The sequence below is a fragment of the Garra rufa genome, chromosome 2 (assembly GCF_049309525.1).
Source record: "Garra rufa chromosome 2, GarRuf1.0, whole genome shotgun sequence".
NCBI classification, from domain to species: Eukaryota; Metazoa; Chordata; class Actinopteri; order Cypriniformes; family Cyprinidae; genus Garra; species Garra rufa.
Window position 1 is genome coordinate 21740410 of NC_133362.1, and position 16747 is coordinate 21757156.

General features: G+C 41.4%; 1 protein-coding gene across 2 annotated transcripts in view; it reads right to left on the reverse strand.

Moving 5' to 3' along the window:
• Positions 1-2080: 2080 nt before the first annotated feature.
• The window catches only part of arhgap22a (Rho GTPase activating protein 22a), a 55504-nt gene continuing 40837 nt past the window's right edge, over positions 2081-16747 (reverse strand). For both annotated transcript variants that reach the window (XM_073833889.1, XM_073833888.1), the window contains one exon: positions 2081-3594. In XM_073833889.1, the coding sequence (XP_073689990.1) occupies positions 3372-3594 (223 nt within the window). In that variant the 3' untranslated portion in view covers positions 2081-3371. The remainder of the gene's footprint in view (positions 3595-16747) is intronic.

The following is a 16747-nucleotide window of genomic DNA, read 5'->3' on the forward strand; positions in this document are numbered from 1 at the left end:
ACTGACCATTAACTTTATTTAACTTTGGAAAATATTGCTGCTTTCTACATACAGTCAAACCAAAAATTATTCGGACACCAGATATAATTTTTGATATTTTTTTAATTAGTGGGTGCAGGACACTATAGTTCATTTATGTAAGTGATGATAGCAAAATAAAGTAAACTGTGACAGTATACCCAGAAATTCTTCACACAGTGGACTAGCAGTAAAACTGATTAATTTGGGACCAAAAATTATTCTTGACACGTTGACCTGAGTCACCTGACCATGTTTTGATTACGTGTTTGTTTTTTGTTTTTTAATTGCTAATGTAACTAAACAAAATTAAGCATTGTATGGAATTTGGTCAACAAAGCATTGATAGTTGTGTAAATATGTCATACTAAGTTTATTTAATTTTTGGTCGATTGTAATTCCATTACCATTGGCCTATTATTGAAGTTACCTGACATTATCAGGATGAATTTGTTCTGACACAGTCAAACTCTTAAGTTCTTGTCATATTTTATTATCATTTTCAAAACTATAACGAATAAACTGTGATAATGTGAGAAATGTTGAAGGTGTCTGAATAAATTTTGGTTTGACTGTATATGACCAAAGATTTGGAAGGTTTAGTTAACCCAAAAATGAAAATGTATAAATTTATAAACGTTGATTCATCTTCAAAACACACATTAAGGGATTAGAAAATTGATTTATATCCCTCTATTGATAGTCCATTTAACCAAAAAGTTCATAAAGTAAATTTATGAATTGAGTGGTTTAATCCAAGTCTTCTGAGTAGACACAATTGCTTTATGTGATGAACTGATTTACTTAGGCTTTTATTCACATGTAAACATTGAGGAGAGAACATATCCATAAGCCTATGGGCGAGACTTCCGGTTTATTGGCCGCTGGAAATAATGAGGAGAATAACATCGTGCAGTAAACGGTAAAACTGTTTGCACTACAAACCAGTGTGTTCATAATTAAGATACTACATTAAATTTATATGGTTAAGACGCTCCAATTTGCAGTATCCAACAGCAAAACTAGCGGTTTTGTACAGCTAAAAATAGCTCGACGCGGATGAGACCGGAAGCCACTAACGTTAGACATAAAATTTACGAATGGACGCGCCTGTTCTTACAGGAAAAACAAGGTGGATGTAAAGCACATATGGGGCAAATTCCAAATGAAAGTGCGCATCCCTACGCCCTACTCCCTCCGAAGGGCAGATCCCTTTGAAGTGAGTTCTTTTAAGGGAGTAGGGCATTTCTGTCTCTTTTAACCGTTTGGAACTCCCTTGGCGAAGGGAATGACTGACGAAATGTTACCTTGACAACGCTGCGCAAACGTGATCACTAACGGAAATCACTTCCGTGAAGTGACCATGGAATGTCGGGCAAATTCCAAATGGAAGTGCGCATCCCTACGCCCTACTCCCTCCGAAGGGCAGATCCCTTTGAAGTGAGTTCTTTTAAGGGAGTAGGGCATTTCTGTCTCTTTTAACCGTTTGGAACTCCCTTGGCGAAGGGAATGACTGACGAAATGTTACCTTGACAACGCTGCGCAAACGTGATCACTAACGGAAATCACTTCCGTGAAGTGACCATGGAATGTTCCCTTCGCTAACGGCCTTCTGGAAGGGCCCTTCGTGAAGGGATTAAGTTGCTCACTTTCGTTTGGAACGTCCCTACAAATGGCGTCCCCTTCTAGAAGTGCCCTTGAAGGGCGCAAAATAGCCGTTTGGAATTCGCCCGTCATGAATCCCTAGTTGCTCACTTTCGTTTGGAACGTCCCTACAAATGGCGTCCCCTTCTAGAAGTGCCCTTGAAGGGCGCAAAATAGCCGTTTGGAATTCGCCCAACATAAGGTAAATGTAAGCTCAAACGTACTGTATGAAGTATTGAAACCTAGGTAGAATGGAAATTTTAATGGACGTACAAAAATCTTCATTTTGTTTTGAAGATGAGAACGAGTGTTAGTAAGACTAATAACTGACAGAATTTTCATTTTTTGGGTGAATTATCCTTTTAAGCTAGCCCTTGACAGCATGGATCTTTGAAATATTTGATAAATAAAACAAATGTATTTTGCACAGCACTGTTATCAGTCAGTATACGATTCAGTTTTTATATCACTCATGAACTTTTTTTTTTTTTGATGCGTCATAAAGTCACAATATTGTTTTGATGACAACGGCAATTTATTACGAAGACATTACGAAGTCTTCAGTTGAAATGAAACACCCATTTGTTTTTGAAGACCTCTACTTTGGCACTTTCTGCATTCAGGATCAATTAACAGAAAAAACGACCACACGAACATACAGTATGTGCATACTTTAAAAAAAACAACTACTTTAACACATTCAAGTATATGTCAGCCTTAGTTCCATCATCTATTTTATATAAAGACACTCATTCATCGAGTGTTTGAAAAACACCACCTGAGAAATAGTTCTAGGTACATTAATAAGCTTAAATAAATACTAGCCTTGGCAATCTTGCAGCTGAAATAATCTTTAAATACAGTTGAGATTTTACCAGTTGTACAAGTGGACAGTTGTTACAGTTTGGATTGTGTCACCTCATCTAATCCAAAAAAAGTATTTTATTCTAGTGCATTTTACTTACAATAAAGGGATTTGCTGAAAAGTGTTTGTGTCTATGAGGTCTAATGGTGTAACAGTTGATCTCATGTCTTGAAGTGAGGCACAGTGTGATGGGATGCAGGTTGTATATGGTGACTGGGGTTGTAAAAGATGCAGACTTTGGATGAAAAAGGATTGTGTGATAATTTCACCAAAACCTTAAGAGAGTTCAGCAGGACATCTTTCATGCCATGCATTAAGAGGAAATGCCATTAAAATGACCTGCCTTTTGTGAGAGGCCAATACTGCAAACAGTCGTTTCAGAAATGTCATGCTTTGGTATTATCTGTGCATGTTAGGTTATGCAAGTGATTAATGTTAATAACTTAAAGGAATAGTTCACCTGAAAATGAAAATATTGTTATTATTTACAAATAGCAAGTGTGGAACATTTGACATTAAGAATAAGATTTACATTTTGGTATGTTCTTCACAAAATGTGCACTTTTTTTTACTCTGCAGAAAAACAGCGTATTGGTTTGGAACTACATGAGGGTGAGTAAATAACCATTGAAGTTGTATTTTTCTGTGAACTATCCCTTTAAAATGTAAGACCGAAGATCAGAGAGAAAAATGTAACTGCTACACATGATCAAGTCGCCGTAACAAAACAGCACAAAATTACCTCTGAATACTCATGATGCATGAGCAGAGAGATTTCCAAATTCTATCTACAACAAACACATAGTCTCTCAGTGTTAAATCAGGAGGCCTGTTAGAGGGCCAGTCAAATTTTACTTGTCCTTGTTCCCAACGTAAGATCTCCCAAAGTGGAAAAGAACTCTTCCATCTCGTTCTGAAGCAAGCGGTTGCGGGTCTCCGCATCCTCACGGGCCCGCTCAGAGTTGCGGAGTTTAATTTCCAACATGCAATACTTTTTCTTCTCCTGGTCCAACTCCTCCTCTAGTCTCTCCATTTGGTTACGCATGGTGACACTTGATTCCTCTAGCCTTGGAAAAAATATATTATGTTAATTACATTTTAAAAGTATAAAGAAAACTTGTCAAAAAAAAAATTGTCATTTGGCATGTATTTTGGTTTGTCCTTCACCCAAAATATTAATACACTATAAAAATACACTTAAATAAATAAATGATACACCTTTTATTGCTATTTATTGTAAAGGTTAATCATATAGACATAAAAACATGAAACATTTCCACATAGCTAGCAGTACCAAAAAAAAAAATAATAATAATAATAATAATTGTTGTCAAGCAACAATTTGCAACTAGTTTGCTTTTGGCATCTGAGCGTTTGGATCTAATATGTATATCAAATATGAGCATTCTTACATTTGTAACCTGTCACTCACATTAGATCACAGATATTAGCAAATGGACTAATAAAATGGACATTCTAAAAGGACAAAATCAAGTTACGTCCCACATTTTTTCTTTTCCAAAAAGTTTCACTCGTTTATGTGTCACAATAGAAATAACTGACTATTGCAACTTTTGTTTCATACCTACCTACCTATTAACACTGAAGAAAAATACACTCTTAAAGTGCATATTGCAGGTTAAAAAAAAAAATTGAGATAAACATATACCCGTGTATGAAAATACTATACGAACCGTTAATGCAGGATTTGAAAACATTTTACAAGACTTAAGGGCGCAAATTTTGAAGACAAAGGAGTAGGGTCTGGCTGCGTCCCGCAAGACAGGGGCGTGTCGCGAGCAGGCGTAACTTTAGAAAAAGGCGTGTCTTTACTGTTCTGAAAGTCGATCACACCACAGCCCGGGAGATGGCGGTAGTACCAAAGTCCCTTTAAGGCAAGTCATGTCACTCGGCGGCCATCTTTGAAACGCCTCTCGGGCATACAAATGCAGCTCCTATCTGTTTGAATGGGGAAACATCAAATTCTCCAAAACTGTTCACCAAGCTTACGATTAAATTTCATATTTTAAATCTCCAAAGAAATCCAACAAGAACTGCCTCATAAATATGGTTCCTTGTGCTCCAATAGCGTGAAAAAACGCTTATTTTTCCGGCTAGATGAGCCAGTGCGCATGCGCAGTACTGAGCGCACGTCTTAGAGCACCGATTGTTTCTATACCAACCGGGACTTCTAACGGCAGCTGCAGTGACGCGCTGACTTTTCTAATCAACGATTGGCTCTTTCACTAAGAAGGCGGGGCTTCACGGCCATAATGAGCGTTGCATTTTTCCCCATTCAAAACTGCACGAGTGACATGTCTTGGGTATTCTATAGTCTTTGGTAGTACACATCGCTTGTGAACTGCCAATGAAAGTCACAGAAGAAGAAGATTCTGAGGTTTCCCCATCAAACACATGGAAACGACTGTGGCATCTTTATGCTGATGGTGAGATTTATTTTAATTATTTTAGCTTTACGGTTAGTTCATGTCTTACTACCACCCATGCCCTCACCCATCAATTTATGCTCTTTTTTTTTTCGTTTTTGTGCAGTCTGCCTTTTACATTGCTCTGGATGCTCCTTTTGACTACACAATTGTAAGGAACTGTTATTTCTATTTGCTTGGGGTAGCTTTTAAAATATATATTTAAAAACATATTTACTAAAATGTTATTCTACCTTTGTTTTGTTCAGGAGGATATGCCAGTGCTGAGGAAGTGGTGGTGTGTGATGTTGATGGAAAATTTCCCACTGGACAAGTAAGTCACACGTGGGCATTCAGATATTTAACTGTTCGTGGCAGGATTCATGTTATAATGTTTGCATTTCTGATGTGGGGAAAATGAAATAACTACCTCCAAAAACTACATTATCTAGCCATGAAGAATTGTTCGCTCACTGGACAGAGGCGTCAAGGGAATTGCTGAGCGGCCTTCGACACCCAGTATTTCGCCTGAGGATGCGAAGACATGAGGAGACGGAGGTAAAAGTTTGTAATTTCAAGGCAGTCATAACAGAAACTCATGGCACAACAAATGCAGAACAGACTTTTTCTCTTAACCACGAGTCATCTGCGATTCATGTAGTGAAATGGGAACATAAAACTGGCTGAAGTAGGCCCAGTGGCCCTCAAGTTTTCTGACACATGACAATCGCTGTTTAACTTGGCTTTTGATTACTTTATTTGGCTGTTGGCGAAGCAAAACGGGGGAAGAATGATCCCTTCATTTTGGATGATGCCATGGTCAGTTTTCAGTTCAAAATGCTTCAAAAGCATCACAGTAGCATCACACCAAGATCACAAAGTGTTAATGACTTGTTTTTTTTTGTTTTGTTTTTTTGGTCAGATTGTCAGCATGGATGTATCCATGGTAATACCCACCCTCTCTCATCTGTCATCTTGCCTTTCCTGCATCATCTATTTCTGTTATGCCAGAGCTCCTGGATGGCTGGACACACACACCGTACATTCTCTAGTAACAAAAACAACATGGTAGACCAGGGCAGGGGAGGTGTGTATGTGGGCTCTGCAGGTGTTTCACTGCATGCCTCCCCCCTTTCAATGCAAAGACATCTTAGATGAGGCTTATATCAGTGCTTAGGTTGGGCAAAGGCAATGTGCGGGTGGAGATATAGGCATGTTTTCACCCCTTCACGACACTTCTTTTAATGTAACACACTTCAGATTAAGCACATATTCTTGTAACATCCATTCTAACATAGGACAAGTTTGGGGTGTTGAGGGGTTCAAACCATTTCAAACCATCCCCCCCCCCCCCCCCCAGACACTGCCTTCATTTCAATCCAGCTTCCTTCTCCCATCCCTAACACTAAACCAGCATGTATTTTTTTTTTCTTTTACCAATAGCTAATGACTTGTTTGTTTTTTTGGTCAGGTTACTGACATGGAAGAACAGGAAACTTCCATAGTAAGCTACTTTGGAGACACAGTTTCCTATTTAAAAGCACCTGAATTGTGGGAGCAGACCATAGTCTTTCATGTAGATGTACAGTATGAAGTATTATTGCAATATTGACAGAAATGTCATCTCTAACAGTTGGGGGTGGGGGGTGCGGTGGAGGGCAGGGCAGTGGTTTCCTTTGCATGCACTGCTAATTCCCTGGAATTGCAAATCTAGTTATATTTGATCTCTTCAACAGAACATAGAACACATGCAAGAAGCCAGCAAGTTGCTGAACCAGTTGAAAGAAGCCAATGCCTTCAAGGGTGAAGTACAGGCCCCACGCTTCCTCACCATGGGGGCCTACGAATGTGAGGCGCTGGAGGAACTCATCTTGCATGGGAACACCTTCATTGAAGAAGAAAAATATGCAGTCATGGACCCATTTGTTTTTAATTTAAAAATTTTTGATGATGAATTAAGGTTATTTTTTATGTACCTGTATCTATTGCTGGTCATGGCGTGACTGCGTGAGGTGTGAGTGTGAGTATGCGTGCCAGTGAATAAGAGAGAGGGAAAGAGCCATATTTGTTTGTTTGTTTGCCATATTAAAATAAATTCCTTGTTCATTATATAAAGTGTTTGAATTGTTTATATAATGTTTTTTCACTGGTGCCAGTTTGAAAATAAACTGCTAATTATTAGATTGGCGCCAATTTGAAAATAAACTGTTAGTTATTTTTTTCTCTGAAGTATATTTTGCAACGCTTAAAAAAGAATGGCATCTGTCTGCGTCCTCGTCCAGGGGGCGTGTCTTTAGTGGGCGTGGCATGAACTTTAGGTGTGTTTACATATGGTGACGTCATGGCTAGGGGGCGTGTCTTGAGTTGTGGGCGTGTCTTTAGTGTTGCAGGACGCAGCCAGATACTGTTGGGACAAAGTGACGATTTCCTTGACCGCTCTCAAAAACAGCTTTTTTTCCACACCGTGTCATATAACGTCACGAGAGGGAGTCGTTCGCCAAGCTCTGTTGCTATTCAGTAGGACCAGTCGTGAGATGGTGTGTTTTCAGTAGTTATTTTTTATTTCAATTGATCATCGTCATGGTAATTTATTGTGTTTATGGAGGCTGTACAAACTCCAGCCTGTCAGGACATCATGTCCACGGGTTTACTTACAATAAAAAGAACGGTGCATCTTCCGTATCTGGGTGTGTTTGTGCGGGTAAAGAGACGGGCCTACACTAATGCATCTGCTTCGAAAAACGCGTTCACTTTACACCGGAGGATTATCATCCCGGCTATATGATGCAGTTCAACCAAGCGGCAGCCTCCCGCTCTCTCTATTGAAACCAACACGGAAGTGACTTAAACTGCAATTCATCTACTGGCCGCTAGAGACTGGCTGCAGAAGAGAGTCAGTCCCATTGACTCCCCATGTTAAAATGCCCAACTTTACAGCAGAAAAAAGTATGTTAACAGTCTGGTTCAAAAAATGGTTTTGGTTTATAGAGCTAGTTTTGCCCTTCATGTCAACTGTGAGGGGGGTGAATTTTTTATAACTGATCCGTTTAAGTTATATTAAGCCTTAAATTTCAGCATAATTAAGGGCGTGGCCACTTGAGTGACGGGGATTGCCGCTGCTGTCACCACTGTCGCGCTAGGCGGGCGTGATTTCAGCAACCAGCTCCACCCACGTCCCGCCTTTTTTCCCATTTTTGATTATCCGGGAGTGACGCGCGGTGATGCGATTCCAAGATGGCGATGGCCGAATCCCGCCCACTATGAGCTTCAAAATAGTGCTTTAGAATCCTACGGGTGACGTCACGGATACTACGTCCATATTTTTTACAGTCTATGAGTTCAACATGAGATGCTGAAGCAAGAACCAAGTGAGGCTCAGAGCTGGTGGAGTTCCTTCGGTAGACACAGCACCTTCATCGGGTCCGCCGTCAGCCTGTGGTTCGTCCAAAGCCGTCAGAGATGTAGCTCGACGAAAACGTGAACTGTGCACCGTAAGTCTTGTTTTTCTTCTCATAACTTCTCATAAATATCAAATCCGTGTACATATTTATTTAAATAATGAGACAACGAGATATACAGTCGTGGCCAAAAGTTTTGAGAATTACATAAAAATTGGAAATTGGAAAAGATGCTGCTTAAGTTTTTATAATAACAATTTGCATATACTCCAGAATGTTATGAAGAGTGATCAGATGAATTGCATAGTCCTTCTTTGCCATGAAAATTAACTTAATCCTGAAAAAAACTTTCCACTGCATTGTTAAGAAGGCTTCAGGGCTTCCAAGAAAGTCCAGCAAGCGCCAGGATGGTCTCCTAAAGAGGATTCAGCTGCGGGATCAAAGTGCCACCAGTGCAGAGCTTGCTCAGGAATGGCAGCAGGCAGGTGTGAGCGCATCTGCACGCACAGTGAAGCGAAGACTTTTGGAAGATGGCCTGGTGTCAAGAAGGGCAGCAAAGAAGCCACTTCTCTCCAAAAAAAAAACACCAGGGACATATTGATCTTCTGCAAAAAGTATGGTGAATGGACTGCTGAGGACTGGGGCAAAGTCATATTCTCAGATGAAGCCTCTTTCCGATTGTTTGGGGCATCTGGAAAAAGGCTTGTCCGGAGAAGAAAAGGTGAGCGCTACCATCAGTCCTGTGTCATGCCAACAGTAAAGCATCCTGAGACCATTCATGTGTGGGGTTGCTTCTCATCCAAGGGAGTGGGCTCACTCACAATTTTGCCCAAAAACACAGCCATGAATAAAGAATGGTACCAAAACACCCTCCAACAGCAACTTCTTCCAACAATCCAACAACAGTTTGGTGAAGAACAATGCATTTTCCAGCACGATGGAGCACCGTGCCATAAGACAAAAGTGATAACTAAGTGGCTCGGGGACCAAAACGTTGAAATTTTGGGTCCATGGCCTGGAAACTCCCCAGATCTTAATCCCATTGAGAACTTGTGGTCAATCCTCAAGAGGCGGGTGGACAAACAAAAACCCACTAATTCTGACAAACTCCAAGAAGTGATTATGAAAGAATGGGTTGCTATCAGTCAGGATTTGGCCCAGAAGTTGATTGAGAGCATGCCCAGTCTGTCACGTGAAACAAGGAAGGGTCTGGGTCCAGGTGCAGGGAAAGGGTTTTTAATTAAACAATAAACAAACAAAACCAAAAGGCCAACACGGCACACCAAAACACAAACAAGGCAAGATCAGGAACATAAACTTCAGGAACAAGAATCACGGAAAACAAACCACACAGAAGATAATGCAGCCAGAATGAGTAGTGGGAAATGAGAGTTCTTATAGACCAGATAATTGTGACCAGGTGAGAGGTAAATGATTGCTAATGACAAACAGGAGTGTACAATTTGGGGAAGTGCTGTGGAGGGAAGGGAAAACAGTGACCTCAGGTGGCTGAGGGAAACCCCACAGCCCAGATCATGACACTACCCCCTCCCCACGGAACGGCTCCCAGACGTTCCACAAGTCTGGAGGGTGGAGGAACAGGGGAAGGCAAATCAGGGGGAGGGACGGCGGGCCAGGCCCGTGCAGCGCAGTCACCGCCGCGTCAGGAACAGAGAGCGCGGTTGCCTCCGCGTCCAAAACAGAGAGCGCGGTTGTCTCCGCGTCCAGAAAAGAGAGCGCAGTCGCCTCCGCGTCAGGAACAGAGAGCGCGGTTGCCTCCGCGTCCAAAACAGAGAGCGCGGTTGTCTCCGCGTCCAGAAAAGAGAGCGCAGTCGCCTCCGCGTCAGGCGCAGAGATAGCGGTCACGGCCGCGTCTGGAACAGTGAGAACGGTCACCGCCGCATCAGGAACAGAGAGAGCGGTCACCGCCGCGTCCGGAACAGAGAGAGCGGTCACCGCCGCGTCAGGAACAGAGAGAGCGGTCACCGCCGCGTCCGGAACAGAGGGCGCGGTCACCGCCGCGTCCGGAACAGAGGGCGCGGTCACCGCCGCGTCCGGAACAGAGGGCGCGGTCACCGCCGCGTCCGGAACAGAGAGAGCGATCACCGCCGCGTCCGGAACAGAGAGAGCGGTCACCGCCGCGTCCGGAACAGAGAGAGCGGTCACCGCCGCGTCAGGAACAGCGAGAGCGGTCACCGCCGCGTCCGGAACAGCGAGAGCGGTCACCGCCGCGTCCGGAACAGAGAGCGCGGTCACCGCCGCGTCAGGAACAGAGAGCGCGGTCACCGCCGCGTCCGGAACAGAGAGAGCGGTCACCGCCGCGTCCGGAACAGAGAGAGCGGTCACCGCCGCGTCCGGTACAGAGAGCGCGGTCACCGCCGCGTCCGGAACAGAGAGCGCGGTCACCGCCGCGTCCGGAACAGAGAGCGCGGTCACCGCCGCGTCAGGAACAGAGAGCGTGGTCACCGCCGCGTCCGGAACAGAGAGCGCGGTCACCGTTGTGTCCGGAACAGAGAGCGCGGTCACCGGCGCCGTCTTGGGAACATTAACAGCGGACGCCGCCGCATTAGGAGCAGGAATAGCGATCGCCGCCGCTTCGGGGATCGAGAAAGTGGACGCCGCCACCTTCCCGCGAAACAGCGTCTCTATCCCCGCCGCAAAGCAGGGGCGCATCCGCGCAGCCTCTGCGCTACGGGCATCCATCGCCGCCAGGCAGGCGTAGATGCACTCAAAACGAGCGGCCGACGCCGCCTCGAAGGACATCCCCGCCGTCTCGGGAACAGAACGGGGGGACGCCGCCTCCTTGAGAAAAAAATTCCTCCCCGCTGGACCCATCTTTGCTGGCTGCATTCTGTCACGTGAAACAAGGAAGGGTCTGGGTCCAGGTGCAGGGAAAGGGTTTTTAATTAAACAATAAACAAACAAAACCAAAAGGCCAACACGGCACACCAAAACACAAACAAGGCAAGATCAGGAACATAAACTTCAGGAACAAGAATCACGGAAAACAAACCACACAGAAGATAATGCAGCCAGAATGAGTAGTGGGAAATGAGAGTTCTTATAGACCAGATAATTGTGACCAGGTGAGAGGTAAATGATTGCTAATGACAAACAGGAGTGTACAATTTGGGGAAGTGCTGTGGAGGGAAGGGAAAACAGTGACCTCAGGTGGCTGAGGGAAACCCCACAGCCCAGATCATGACACAGTCGAATTGCAGAGGTCCTGAAAAAGAAGGGCCAACACTGCAAATACTGACTCTTTGCATAAATGTCATGTAATTGTCAATAAAAGCCTTTGAAACGTATGAAGTGCTTGTAATTATATTTCAGTACATCACAGAAACAACTGAAACAAAGATCTAAAAGCAGTTGAGCAGCAAACTTTGTGAAAACTAATATTTGTGTCATTCTCAAAACTTTTGGCCACGACTGTACAGTGTATAAGTTGTTGTAAAGCACCGTAGCTAGCTTGTAAGCATTAGCAATATAATTTTAAGAACCATGTAAAAACGGTACCATATGAGAAGGCATAACTGGTCAGTTAACCTCAGTTTGTTAATATTATAATCATCAAGTCTAGTTACAACTTAGTAACATTGTTTGCACAGCTAATTTGTAATTTTTTGTCATGTGTGTTTATAGGGTTTTGGGAGACATTGCAAGACATGAGGATGTGTGAAGATCTGAAGCAGTGGAGGCCAGCTGTTATTAACCACCTCTAATGTAACACATTAGTGTGATACCCACACTGAAAATATTTTTCTTTCAGTAGTATATGTTTGGTAAATCTACATATATATTAACAGTTAAATGTAAATATTGCCAGGACTGTGGCGCCGGCTTGCTTTGAAATATATTTGATGATTGCGCCTGCTCCGTCTCCCGCACCCCAGTAATTTTAATCAGTACATAATAGCGAAAACAATACTTACAAATAAAAAAGAAGCAGGCTTTTACGATCAGAAATTTCTTAAACCAGTGAACCTCTGTAAACTCCAAGGAGTAAACTAATGCGTACAATTAGTAAGATCAAAGCGTCTCTATAAGAGATTGCCGAGAGTCACGTGGGTATACGCTTCAGAAATGCATGAATAAGGCGTATACCCACTTCTCTAGGCACCACTACATCACTGCCTACAGTCACCAAAATTCATACACATATAGACCTCATCGGGCCGAACAACTTTCGCGCTCATAGTCCGTGCTTCGCCAAACAGGAAGTCAGCTGTTCAGGGATGTCTAAAAAGCGCATGCAATGGAATTTGAAATACTCCTCCTAGGCCTTTCCACCGATGGCCACCAAACTCGGTCAACATGACCTCAAGACATTGGGGACGCGAAATTGCGAGGGGATTTTTGATATCTCGAACGGTTTGGCCAAGGCGGGGCGACAAAGTTATGGCGAAAAATGAGAAACAGGAAGTGCCTAATAACTTTGACATACTTTGTCTGATTTTGACCAAACTTCAGCAGTTTGTTCGTCGTCTGATGCCGATCACAGAGATGTGACTATTATGAGTCAAAGTTATAGCGCCACCAACTGGCAGCAGAAAGCGTGACGTTTTCGAAATGCTTTAAACTCAGCCTCTTAATTTTACTCAATTTGCTTCAAACTTCATCACAATAATGTCAAAACACGACCGATGAGAATCTGTGAAGGGCGTTATCCATAACTTTTATCATGTTGCCATGGCAACGTGTCAAACTTTAAATTTAGATTTTTGTGTTTTTGAGCCACTTAAAATGCTTAGAATTTCATGAAACTCAACACACACATCTGTTTTAATGACAGTTAAACACTGATAAAAGCCCATAAATGGGCACTGAGCGGGCGCTCCATAGCGCCACCTACATATTTTGAACTCATCAAGCCGGACAACTTTCTAATTTACACCCATTAGCTACGACCAACAGGAAGTCAGCCATTTTGATTTAAATGTGGATTTTTGGAAAAATCAGGCTGTGGAATTTGAAATACTCCTCCTAGGCCTTTCCACCGATGGCCACCAAACTCGGTCAACATGACCTCAAGACATTGGGGCCGCAAAATTGCCAGGGGATTTTCGATATCTCGAACGGTTTGGCCGTGGCGGGGCGACAAATTATGGTGAGAAATGAGAAACAGGAAGTGTCTAATAACTTTGACACACTTTGCCTGGTTTTGACCTAACTTCAGCAGTTTGTTTGTCATCTGATGCCGATCACAGAGATGTGACTATTATGAGTCAAAGTTATAGCGCCATCAACTGGCAGCAGGAAGTGTGTTGTTTGCAAAACGCTTTTAAATCAGCCTCTTAATTTTACTCAATTTGCTTCAAACTTCATCAGAATAATATCAAAACACGGCCGATGAGAATCTGTAAAGGGGTCCTTGATAGATCAAATGCTGTTGCCGTGGCAACGTGTCAAACTTTAACATTTGTTTCCTGTGTTTTTGAGGCAGATAACATGCTTAGAATTATATGAAACTCAACACACACATCAATATTAATGACAGTAAAACACTGGCAAAAGCTCATAAATGGGCGTGGAGGAGACACTCTATAGCGCCACCTTTTGACAAAAATTGGAGGGTTAGTTGTAGCTACAGACATCAAACTCGGTCGGTATATTGGTCTCATCAAGCCGGACAACTTTCTAATTTACACCCATTAGCTACGACCAACAGGAAGTCGGCTATTTTGATTTGTATGTGGATTTTTGGAAAAATATAGCTGTGAATAAATTCATATCACTCATAGCAGAATCAGACAGTTCACACCAAACTTTGTCAACATGATGCCAAGATACTGAAGATGCTAAATTGTGAACGGCTTTGGGATATCTTGAACGGTGTTGATGTGGTGATTTATGAAAGTAACAATAAAAAAGATGAAGAGTTATTTCCATATAACTTTAAATTGCATTATTCTAACTCATCAAAACTTTTTACATATAAAGAACAAGAAATTCTTAGGAAATACGTGTAGTTTCAAAATGTTATCATTCTCAGAGGCCCCAAAAATATTAAAAGTGTCATATATGTTTGTCAGATTAAAGCTCTAATACCAGGGATGAACACTAGAGGTCCTCATAAGATAAGGAATCGCTTGACCTCTAATGCTATTTAGCTCATTCTCAGTGTATAAGAATGTCAATAATGCATAGAATCAGTTGATTTGTACTGTACTGTCAGTGTACTTTTACATAATTATTTTGTATAAATGCTTAAAGAGCATTAAAATCTTTTTTTAATCTTTAAAGGAAAAATTATATGATTTATATACATATATACACTCTCACTGATAGGATAAAAAATCTTATAAGTATGACACTATACTGCTCAGTTCACTTAATTAGAATGAGAAACAAATACATCAACTAAGTTAACATGTATTTATTTTTAATATATTTGTTTATAATTATTTCACAGATGCTTATAGGTCATTAAAATAATATTTAAAAATGGTTGTAGATCATAAAACATGTTGGTAACTAAAATAGGCTCTCTTTTGTTAACATTAGTTAATGCATTAACAAACATGAACAAACAATAAACAATATATTTTTACTCGATTTTCTTCAAACTTCATCAGAATAATGTCAAAACACGGCCGATGAGAATCTGTAAAGGTGTCCCTGATGCATCAAATACTATTGCCATGGCACATTTAAAAAAAAAAAAACATACATTAAAATATTTGTTTTCTGTGTTTTTGAGGCAGATAACATGCTTAGAATTTCATTTTCCATTTTAAGTAATTTTATATCTTTAAAGTGCAGCATCCAAACTCTTTAAAACTTGTTTCATACAGAGAACTAGTCATTCTAAGGAAACAGTTCATTTTCATAGATATACAAAACTCTCTGAATAAAAGAAAATTTAAAAGCTATCAGACATCTTTTTTCACTCTGCCTTTATTTGGGTGTGTGTGTGTATACTGTATGTGTTGAGTGTTAGAGTGAGTGCAGGGGGAGGGGGAGGGGATGAGAGGGAGAGACAGAGAGAGAGAGAAGGAGGGAGAGGGGAGGGTGGTTTAAAGGTTACTGTGAATGCATGTGCCCACTGGCCACTGTTTTCGTGATGCTACCGGGATGGCGACTGCGCAGATGGCGAGGGCCCATTCATCGCTGCTTGCAGCTTTAATTTTTTATTGATTGTCACCAAAATGGGGCCATTCAAAACCTTTATAAAGTCATCCTTCCTCTGTAAACTGTCTAATAGCTGACACAACACATACAGGTGAGGGCTTCCTGATGAATACCAGCGCACACAACTTGACTGTATGCTGTCAATATTAATTGTCTTATACCAATGGCATTAAAAAGTTTTACTTTATATGTATTTGTGACCTAAATACAGTCAAACTGTAATTGAGATTACATTTTACTGTTTATTTGTACATACAAGTATTTAGCTCAGAGTAATAAATGATCTCGACCATAAACTTACTCATGTCTGCTGGCCTGGAGATGTCTATGCCCCTGCCTGAAATGCATATACGCTATATGTAGAACCTATTTTGATTTCAGACAGTAAGCCTCAAAGCCTGGGTTCAGAGTCAGAGACAGCATATCAAGTTTGGGGGCATTTCCCATATAAGCATATAATAAAACAAAAAGGTGTTTATCTCTCTCTCGCGCGCGCGGTAATAAGAACCCGCTATATCACGTAACGTTTGCGTCGGATATTAACGAGTATGACACGCTTGATCAACGATTATTAGTTTCTGTTACTGGTAACAATATGCACTTTAAGCTTTGAAAATGATCTTAACATCACTGGAATAATGAGAAAGTGTATACTGCTCATGTCTTAAAGGGATAGTTCACCCAAAAATCAAAATTACTCCATGATTTACTCACCCTCAAGCAATCCTAGGTGTATATGATTTTCTTCTTACAGACAAATACAATCAGAATGTATGTCCTAAGTGGATGTCCTGGCTCTCTCAAAAATTATAATGGCGGTGAATGGCTGTTGAGATTTTGAAGCAAAATAAAGTGCATCCATTCATCATAAAAAGTACTCCACATGGTTCCAGGGGGTTAATAATATCTTTCTGAAGCAAAGTGATGCATTTGTGTAAGAAAAATATCCATAATTAAAACTGTAGAAACCGTAAAATATAGACCAATTTAGAGTAGACGTCACAGTTACGTCACTTGCAGCTGCTTGCGCATAGTGGTTGCAGAAAAACACTGGTAACAAGTAGAGGTAAACGGATAAAATCCATGGAATAAGATAAAAAAATATATATATATTTTGTGCCTTTAATGTCAAAATCGGAATGCAAATCATTTTTATAGAATACTCAAAGACTCCATTTGAAGCTAAACACAGACGTTTAAATGGACGTACTGTGGATGAAAACTGCTGATTACTTTAAAGCATAAATATGATTTAGACAATA